Genomic DNA, 9,997 nt, shown 5'->3' on the forward strand with positions numbered 1-9,997 from the left:
ATTACTGTAATCAAGGATGAACATAATATATTTCAGAAAATAGAATGATTTGTTTAACTAGTATAGAACTTACCATGTACATGTTTCTACTCCCTATTTAAAGGGATCTCTACATAGAAAAATAATCATCTCATTCTAACCTATCGTTCTCTACCATTCTCTCTTTCAATTATGTTTTCTGCACCATTTAACACATACAAAATAATTGAACTCATTCCATGTCTCAATGTACAAAAGTAACCCAAAATCTTGAGCCTGGGTAATTTTTTTGCTTGTTTGGTACAAAATCAACTAGAAGAAAAAGAAAATACTCGCCTCGATTCTTGCGATATGTTTATTTTTGCCGTGTTTTGGTGTTGTTCGACTTCAATTCTTGTTAGTTATGTTTATTTTTTCCTGTGTTTTTGGTGTTGTTCAATCATCAATGGTTGTGGACCTCCAACAAATAAGATAAAGACTATATATTATGTTTATTAGAGCAATGAAATGCTCCCTCCGTTCCAAGTAGTGGAGTATATGTTTTCGGCACGGAGATTAAGAAATATTGTGTTAAATGAGTCGGGTAAAGAAAGAATAAATTAGTAGGAAAGGAAAAAGATAGAGAGATGAAAAAATAATAAAGTAAGAGAGAGAAAAGTAACATAAATTTTTTGGTCTACATTTTACATTCCTAAGATTTAGAATTCAAGTCTTTCTTTTCTCTAATAATATATTTTATTTCATTTTGTTTTAAACTCTCCGTTTTTTTTATCACATTATATATATGATTGGGGACATATATAAATTAATGCAACATAAGGATGTGCCAAAGAGCATGAGCATCCTAGGTGAGACACATGGGAATAAACATCATTTAATCACAATATTTTCCAGAAAAACCACACATCATTACAAAAAGAAATTGCATTTACAGCTTCAAACAGCCCACCAAATTTCTCCAATCATAAAAAAAGATTAAAAAGGAAAAAGAAAAAGAGAAAAATGCATTTCCCCTCTCCCCTATTCCTTCCATCACAAAAGAAATTACAAACTTTGCATGCCACAAACAAATGTGAAATTACAAAAGCAAAAACAAAACAAATCTAGAACTCGCTAGCGAGTGGTGAGTGCTCGTGGTGGATGTAGCAACTGCTGTAGACGACTCCGGCAAGGCCGCCGCCAATGAGTGGGCCCACCCAGTAGATCCAGTGGCCGGTGAAGTCTCCAGCGGCAACGGCGGGGCCGAAGGAGCGAGCAGGGTTCATGGAGCCGCCGGAGAATGGGCCGGCGGCCAAGATGTTGGCGCCAACAATGAAACCGATGGCGATGGGGGCGATGGTCCCCAGTGAGCCCTTCTTGGGGTCCACGGCAGTGGCGTAGACGGTGTAGACGAGGGCGAAGGTGATGATGATCTCGAACACGACGCCCTGGATGGCTCCGACTCCGGCTCCGACACCGTGGATCGGAATAGCCTACATAATATTTATGATTCTAGTTGAAACCAATATATAGAAGAAGAAAAATAGTGACAAAGACTTTAATTTTAGAAGCATGCATTATTTGTATAGAATTATGCCTTTGTTAATACTCAAATAGTCATGTCAATTTCTTGGAGGCTGGGTTGGCATGGACCGAGTTGGGATAATAGTTATCTAAATCATAAAGTTTGATATTATAAAGTTTTGTTTTATTTTATTTTTTTTCCATTTATCTTATTCGTGGATGTTTTTACTGACGTTAAAAACAACATTGTTTCAATAGAACAAAATTAAATTAAAAAACAATGAAAAATATTAGTAAAATTAGTATATCCTTTTGCATATCATGATATTTTGTGCATGAATAGGACTAACTAAGAAAATTAAAATTTTACGATTTAATAATATAATTTCAAAATTAATAAGGTTTGAATAAAATTTGTTCAAATTTTATGATTTAAATGATTTTACAGCTAATGATTATATAGTGTACTTTAATTATAATCATTAATGGACCAAGCACTATAGTTGGTTGGTAGATTATCTGGCGAAATAATAAACTATATTTCACGATCAAGCACCATAGCAATTAGCATATATATTCTCCAAATGCTATTAATTAATTATCTTATCAATTGAGTTTAATGAGTTGACTCACCAAACCGCCGGTGACAAAGGAGAGAAGGAAGGAACCAACAACGGCGCCCAAAAGCTGAGCAATCCAGTAGAAAACTCCGGTGATGACGGTCAACTGGCCACCGGCAACCAAGCCAAAGGTGACGGCGGGGTTGACGTGTCCACCGGAGATGTTGGCGGCGATGGAGACAGCAACGAACAGAGCGAAAGCATGGGCAATAGCGATGGCCACCAACCCGGCCGGGTCGAGACCAGCGTTTGCCGTCAAACTGTCTGTTCGCAAAATTAAACTTAGAATAAAATATATCGTCGGAATATAAATGACTCATTTTGCCATTTTGGGACTGAGACTGGTAAATTAGTACATGTGCATGCATGGCTCTTAGGGTTATTAAGATTAATTTCTATTATGGTAAAAAGAAATTAATATTTTAAAATATTCTATCACTAATTCCACAAATTCCTAAAAGAAATAATCTCATTTGCAATTAAATGTAAAATTTTAAAATTATTTTTAAAAAAGAATTGGATTGAAGAAGTGGTTGAGTACTAACTGAAAGCGATGGCGGAGCCGACGCCGGCGAAGACGAAGAGCAAGGTGGAGATGAACTCGGCGACATACGCCTTAATGGAGGCGGCGCTGCACGAGTCATCGAAACGGCCGATAGCGATTCCTGGCATTTTCTCTACTCTTTTCTTTTTCAAAAAATAATTAGAAATTAATTCTTGAAAAAAGAAGAAGAGGTGATTGTGGTTTGGGATGAGAGAAATAGCACTTTATATAACGAGGCATACACGACTTTATCTAAATAGTTTAATGTGAGCATCTATGATTAGTATATGCCAGATGCCTCGTCACAAGAGATAGATTATTTTAATTTTATGCGACTATTTTGTTATTATTTAATTGAGAATTCATAGCAGCCAGATAATAAGTTTTTTGTAGTTAGACGTAGTTGTTATTCGTGGGTGGATGTGCTTTGGAAACTCAATTATTATATAAATTCAGTTCAAATCGAAAATAAAATTATTAAAGGGCCATGTTGAACCGACATCCACTATGCTAACTAATTTTATTATCATAATTGGTAAACTAAGATAATATTGAAGAAGTTGATTATTTCAATGAGTTCATTTTGTTTAGATATTATGGGAGTGTCTGTCTATTGAAATGTTATGTTACATAATTATATAAAATTATAATCAATAAACAAATCAAATAAGACTAACGTGATATAAACGAGAGTAGTTTTATGGATGACACTCACACAAAGTATGCAACATAACATTTCCCCGCCCCTCCTCACTATATATATCGATGTAGGATCGTGTTAAGACTAAAACATCCCCTTAAATGCATAACACAAAATCAATAAAAATATAGTATTATTATAAAAAAAAACATCTAAAGTAATTTTATACTTCGTTTTTAGTTTATTATAAAAACTTAATTAATATGTGATGAGCACGCCAATTATCCGTGATCATTTTCTATCCTTGAATTAGATGATCATTAAGTTAATAAGGAGTAGTTATAGCAAACGTCAAGCTAAAATTTTATTTTAGTGACAGTTGGATAAAATGTGTAAATTATTACACAAATCAACCGTCCACCGGAATAAATTAATTATATTTTATGATCCCAATTTTTGGGATTGATTCATAAATGACATGAGCTTTGGTGAACTTTCAAAGTACTGCAAAATATACTACTCCCTATTTCTAATGATTCAAATTTGAAGCAGTGTTCTTTAAATTTTAAAAATACTATTCATAGCAAAAAAAAATCAGAAAAACAGAATAATATTGAGTTGGCAATTTGCACTAAATTCATGCACATCCAATAAAAAACCTTGTTGCTCGCCAAGCTGTCCATAACGTGGAGAATTGGATTTGTTTGAAGGTATCCAATGAATGATCATGTGAGATTGTTAGTAGCATTAATTTGAGATTTGATCCACAAAGAAAAAAAAATATTTCAGATTTGAGATAAGAATATGGAGTACTACTTTATTTTACACTACTTTCGTTTATGAAAACTAATTTCATTTTTTTTATTTTATTTCATAAATCAAAAGTAATTTTATATTTATTTATAATAAATTCCTCACTCTATCGCGATGAGTCTAATATTCTAATACTCTTTTAACACTATTTCTACCATTTTTTAATTTCTTTTTTATTACAGTCACTTTTTATTAAAATTAGTAACATTATCAACATAGAGATATATGGAGTGCTATATCTGTCTGTATATGCAGGGGGTGACTATTTCAATCTGGCGTAGCTATATATTGCGCCAACCAATTCTCTATAATTAACTCTTTTGGGTTAGTTGGGACATTATTTATTGTCAATATTAAAATTAATATTAAAAATTAATTAAATACTGTGGATAGTATTAAACAGGGTATGGTTATTGTTAATGAGATCTTATAATTTGAAATTAGAGTCATTTGTCTCAAAAGAATTTGGAATCTTTGTGGTCGAAAGATTGAGCTTTTACCATTTATTCTAAATCTCGTATGCAAAACCGTTTGCTGGTCCTAATATGGTTGCTCGTTCTCCACTATAAACTTGACAAGAAAGATTTTGGAATTGAGAATTGAACTAATGCAAGGGGACTATACAATGCAAAATTTTGTGATTCTAGGAACTATGACTAGTTTATATTTGCAACGATGGAGGTTGGGGCTCATGGGTTGTGCAGAACGACACCATGAACGTCAACCTCCATTGCTCCATATTCAACCTATCGTCATGCTTAGAAATTACAGGATTCAACATTGTCTAGTTCCCTGCGAACAACTTTTATATAATTCTTGTTTTGTAATCTTCTGTTTGTTTATCAACAAATTCAGTGTGACAAATGATTCCTCGAGAGAAGTCTACAACTGCATTGCCCCTAGAAAATAGGAGAAACCCAAGAGTCAATAGTTAACACGAGATATTTAGACATTATAACTCTTATGATGTCTCGTGGTCAACTATTGACTCTAGCAATTCTCTTATTTTTCATGAGCAACTGCAAATTTATAATTACTAGTATCTCATCCGTGCTATGCACAACATATTGCATATTCTTTAAAGAAATATTGATACAAAATTAAATTGTAATTGAATGATGAGGTTAATAGTTCAAAAATGTAAATTCTTTTATATTATTGAAACAATGGTTAAGAAATTCAAATATTTTGTAAAGTCAAAACATACTTTAAATATGTGTTTAAAAATTATTGAAGTATAGAATTAACTAATAAGAAATTATAAATGTGAAAATTAAACCCAATGGCAAATCAATAGAATACCATACATTAAATAAATTTAGAGAAACATCCCTCGTTAGAAAAAATAAAAATATTTCAAGGCAATCTCAAAAATTGGGGGAAAAATATAAAACTCTCAAAAGTCAGTATTTAATGGCAAATCACATTATTCTATTTAATACTACTACACATGTATTCGATGAGTACTGTGGTTAGGGTATTAATATTAAAATGCTTTACATATAATTATGAGTTTGTGCATCATCATATTATAAACATAAAATGAAAGATCGATCTCTCTTCCCTATTGTCCTTAAATGTTTCTTTTCTTCGTAACCTCTTGTTTTCTTCCCCCGTCTCCTCTTCTTCTTCATCAAGAGCAAGGTTCTTATAATAATTTTTTCCCTACATAATGTCAAATGACAAGTCATAGAAACATTGGACCTCCAAAGTACGTGATATAGATAAAATAATGACAAGACAAATTGGAAAACTTGAACCTCCTCCGACCTATCATATGAGCTTGCAAATCAACATAAGTGACTACAAATACAAATTTAACGACCACAATTAGAACAAACCTACTAACTTACATTTTATAATACGTAATAAGGTAACATTCTGTCTATTCACAACAACATATTCTCAAAACACTACTAATACATTATTTAGCCATAAAAAGAGATGATTAAAGCCACACATATAATGAGCTAAAATATTGACTGTGTGCTCAGTAAAGAACACTTTTTTATAGTGTGTGGATTCCTGCAAGCATATGAGCCTAGCATTATAATTACGAAAGCAATTCAATAGTATTAAAACCAAATAATTACTATAGAGAAGCAAAATCCTTACCGGTCATTATTTTAGAAGAAACGGACCATAAAGATTTGGAGAGTCTCTCTTCCAAAATCTTATCAATTTCCTCAATAAATTTGAAGTAATTATTCAATTTATATTTCAAAGCCTTTTCACTTCCACTTCCCTCAATTATCATAAAAATAAATAAAATCTTTTCATTATCTCAAAAAAAAATTAAAAATTTCATAATGGCATTTTGGCTAATTTTCCCAAAACTCCCCTTTTATATATGTATAGATTTCTCAATTTGAAGTTTGTTTATTACTTAAATTTAGCCATTTGTAAATATTTCATTATTAATTCAATATAACTTTTTTTGGTTTGTTGTTCAATATTTACTTTCGTACTTCTTTAATCACGTTTCATCATGTTCATCACATAAGTTCAAAAAAGTAGAGTTAAAAATTGACCAATCTCGACAATATTTAACAATTTGTTCATCATGCGAAAGGTGCATGACTTGAGGCGTAGGATCCACATCCAGCAAAGACTATCACATTTTAAAATCAATTAATTGTGTGATTTAGGGAAATCAATAATTGAATCAAATGGTATAATGCAGTTATAAATTCTGCATCGCCAGCAGCTCTATCACGATGTGTTTGACTTTCCAAGCTTCCTCACTCAACTTTCCATTTATCTCGTCGTTTTCGTGTGGATCTACGTTTCTAATCTTACACTTGATTTTGTACGCAACACATAGTAGTTTAATAATAGGGGAGGGATACTTTATTATGTTAAAATACAACCGGATCCAGGATTCGGAAACGGAAAGAGCGGACATAACTATGACGTCGAAGGAAAATGGAGCGGGCGAATATGGAAATTTCACGTGTGAATAAGAGAAAATTAATCACATAGAGGGGACTATCAAACCTTCCCGGCCCCCTTGATCTGCCACTAACAACCAGGGTTTTTGTGTCGAAATGCAACATAAATATAATGAAATTCGAACTTTGAGGTAGAGAAGAGAAAACCCACTCCAAAAAATAGAATAGATTTGTCTTTTAATTAGAAATTCAAAGCTTAATAAGATTATAATTTTATACTCCCCCGTCCCGCTCAAGATGTATATCTTTCCTTTTTAGTTTGTCCCACTCTAGATATTCACTTTCTATATTTGGAAATGAAACCCTCTATCATCTATCCTCATTAAAATATTCAATCACATTTTCCACTTTACTTTATCACACACAACTACTCCACCTAAAATCTAGTCTCATTCAAGAATGTGGACATCTTGAATGGGACGGAGGGAGTGTATAATACTCACTACCCTTTAGAAAAAAATGATATTTAAAATAAATCCATTAATAGAATTGTAGTACAAATAGCTATATTAGTGCAGTCCAAAATTCGTGGGCTGACATGATTAGCTCGCAAGTCAAGTAGGCCTAACTCACAACCTAATGGGTTGGCCTGATATAGTTAAACCTAGATGCACTGTTATATGTTCTGTCATCTTTTATGGTAACTGATTTTCACGCTTCAATGATGATTATTAAAACTCAGATAAATTAAAAGTAAATTTTATTTTATATTTAAAGTAAAAAGGAAATAAGAAGCAAGAAATTTCTTATACTTCTAACAGGTCGAAAAAAGACTTTTTTGATATACGGAGGAACATCCCTATTCCAAATGATCTAGGGCAGGTTGATATTCCATATATGGAAAAACCAGCTGATAGAAAATATTTTGATTGGAAAATTTTCCATTTTTATCTTAGACAAAAAGTCGATATTGATATTGAGGCCTGGATCCTAATTGTTTTATGTGTAATCTAAGATAAATAAATTGGAAAAGTCAAATACGATAAGATATATTATTTAAATTCCAAAATATGCTTTGAAAATTTTCAAAATATGTTAATATTTTATTTTAAATTTTAAAATCATTAAATTAGATGTTCAGAACTATCATAATCTATTCTTATATGTTAAGTAACTCAACAACTCAAGATTTATCAAATGTCATTATCATCCTATGTCATTATTTTTTTACCTTAAAGTATTTCATCAAGCTTGAGTTAAACATTTATCCTAAATTTCTCATAATTAAATATTTTATATTCTATAAATATAAATAATTTTCATCTTAATAAATTGAATTGATCACATATAAATTTAATAGTAGTTATCAATCCAATTAGTCGGTTGAACTAGCTTGAAACCCAATTGTTTAAGGTTACTGAAAATTTATAACATAATAAAATCTCAACTCAACTAACATGCTGCAATCCAAAGTGGATTTTATCTAAAATTCATTGGACTAACACGATTAACATCCATCACTTCACAAATGCCACGTTTATTGCTCACTAAAATTCCGAACATTGTGCACCTGAGGTAAGTTTTCAATAGGATCATATTTTGACATTCTAGATTTTATGCACTTTTATATGTGTGACATTATTTATCATAAAAAAATCAGCATATATCTTCTCCATTCTATGTTGTAATAATTGTTTCATCAATGTATTAATATTGAATACCGTACGAAAAACATATCGTCGATATGTCCGAGTGGTTAAGGAGACAGACTCGAAATCTGTTGGGCTTTGCCTGCGCAGGTTCGAATCCTGCTGTCGACGATTTTTTAATATTTTGAAATGATTCTTCATTCAATATAATTTACTTTTATTATTTTAAAATTATTTATTATTCCAAGTACACGAAGCAGGAAAATGTCCTTTCAATTTATCTGTTTTCGTTGAAAATATTCCTAACTAAAAATTTAAAATATTTGCAATTGATCCAGTTAGTGAAAAGTTTATGATTTTATATTTTTGAAAACTATTTTGAAGAACAACTATTCGGGAAAACAAAAATATTTTGTTTAAATTTACTACATTGTTCATTTGCAATTATCATACAGACTATTTCTTAATGTGCAAATCTTGTGGTTGATGTTGTTACAGATTCGAAAAAGTAGGACTATCTATGTCAACTATAGTTTGTAATAATGGAAATACACATTAAATTTTCTATTCCATGTCATATTGTTTTTTTTTTACTTTCAGATATTTATGGTGGGCTATGTACCATATTGTTGAGGTTTTCCTGAATTCTTCTTAATATAAGGTACCTCTGTTTCATAAGTGTTATGCCAAAATTAAGAATTAAATATTTAGTGAGTTTAAGTAGAATGAAATAAAATAGAGTGTAGAATTGTATATTAATGGTAATAGAATAAAATACTAAAGATAATAAAATAGTATTCCATCTGTTCCATAGTAATAGAGTCATTTTGTCTTTTTGGTATGTTCCATAGTAATGGAGTCATTATTTTTTTTAGTAAAAATCAACACATTTTTACACACCTACTTTACTCTCTTTTACTTTTTCTCTATTCATCTCTCTATCTGTTAAGGGTGCACTCTGCACTCCCTTAACAAGATTTCGGCGACAACGAGCGGTCGACGACGGAAGGATAAGGGTGGACGTCACGAGCTTTCCCCGGGATCAGCTCCAAGAACAATACGGAATTGAAATAAAAGCGTGAAAATAAAATAAAAGGTTAATTGATATTTCTTGATTGAATGAAATGAATAACAATGTCCACTATTTATAATAGTGGATACTAACTTAATAAGCAAGACAAAAGATATGAAAAAGATATGACATCCCTAAATATCTAACTAAACAATGCAACTAAATAATAATGCAAGATATGAAAGATATATAAATAATAAACGTATCAACTCCCCCGCGGTTAAAATCCACCTTGTCCTCAAGGTGGGAACCACGACACAACGAAGAGCGACGCGAACATAAGCTT

At 31.5% G+C, this 9,997-nt stretch overlaps 1 protein-coding gene and 1 non-coding gene across 2 annotated transcripts; one reads left to right on the plus strand and one right to left on the minus strand.

Moving 5' to 3' along the window:
- Nucleotides 1–843: 843 nt before the first annotated feature.
- LOC121778276 (aquaporin TIP2-1-like) lies at nucleotides 844–2,869 on the minus strand. Its single transcript, XM_042175594.1, has 3 exons — nucleotides 2,648–2,869; nucleotides 2,116–2,366; nucleotides 844–1,451 (listed from the first exon to the last, which is right to left on the minus strand). The coding sequence occupies exons 1-3, from the start codon at nucleotides 2,772–2,774 to the stop codon at nucleotides 1,083–1,085; spliced, it is 747 nt and encodes a 248-aa protein (XP_042031528.1). The 5' UTR covers nucleotides 2,775–2,869; the 3' UTR covers nucleotides 844–1,082.
- A 5,859-nt stretch (nucleotides 2,870–8,728) lies between these two features.
- On the plus strand, nucleotides 8,729–8,810 carry TRNAS-CGA. Its single transcript has one exon. It is a non-coding gene; the product is annotated as a tRNA-Ser (tRNA).
- Nucleotides 8,811–9,997: the final 1,187 nt, after the last annotated feature.

The sequence above is a fragment of the Salvia splendens genome, chromosome 19 (genome assembly GCF_004379255.2).
Source record: "Salvia splendens isolate huo1 chromosome 19, SspV2, whole genome shotgun sequence".
Lineage (NCBI taxonomy): Eukaryota > Viridiplantae > Streptophyta > Magnoliopsida > Lamiales > Lamiaceae > Salvia > Salvia splendens.

What these genes read in the sequence shown, in the direction of transcription:
- LOC121778276 (XM_042175594.1), bottom strand. Translation starts at nt 2,774, where the DNA reads ATGCCAGGAATCGCTATCGGCCGTTTCGATGACTCGTGCAGCGCCGCC. An exon ending in CGGCTCCGCCATCGCTTTCA is followed by an intron (nt 2,367 to 2,647) that starts GTTAGTACTCAA and finishes TTTTGCGAACAG; the next exon opens with ACAGTTTGACGGCAAACGCT. An exon ending in CCTTTGTCACCGGCGGTTTG is followed by an intron (nt 1,452 to 2,115) that starts GTGAGTCAACTC and finishes AATATTATGTAG; the next exon opens with GCTATTCCGATCCACGGTGT.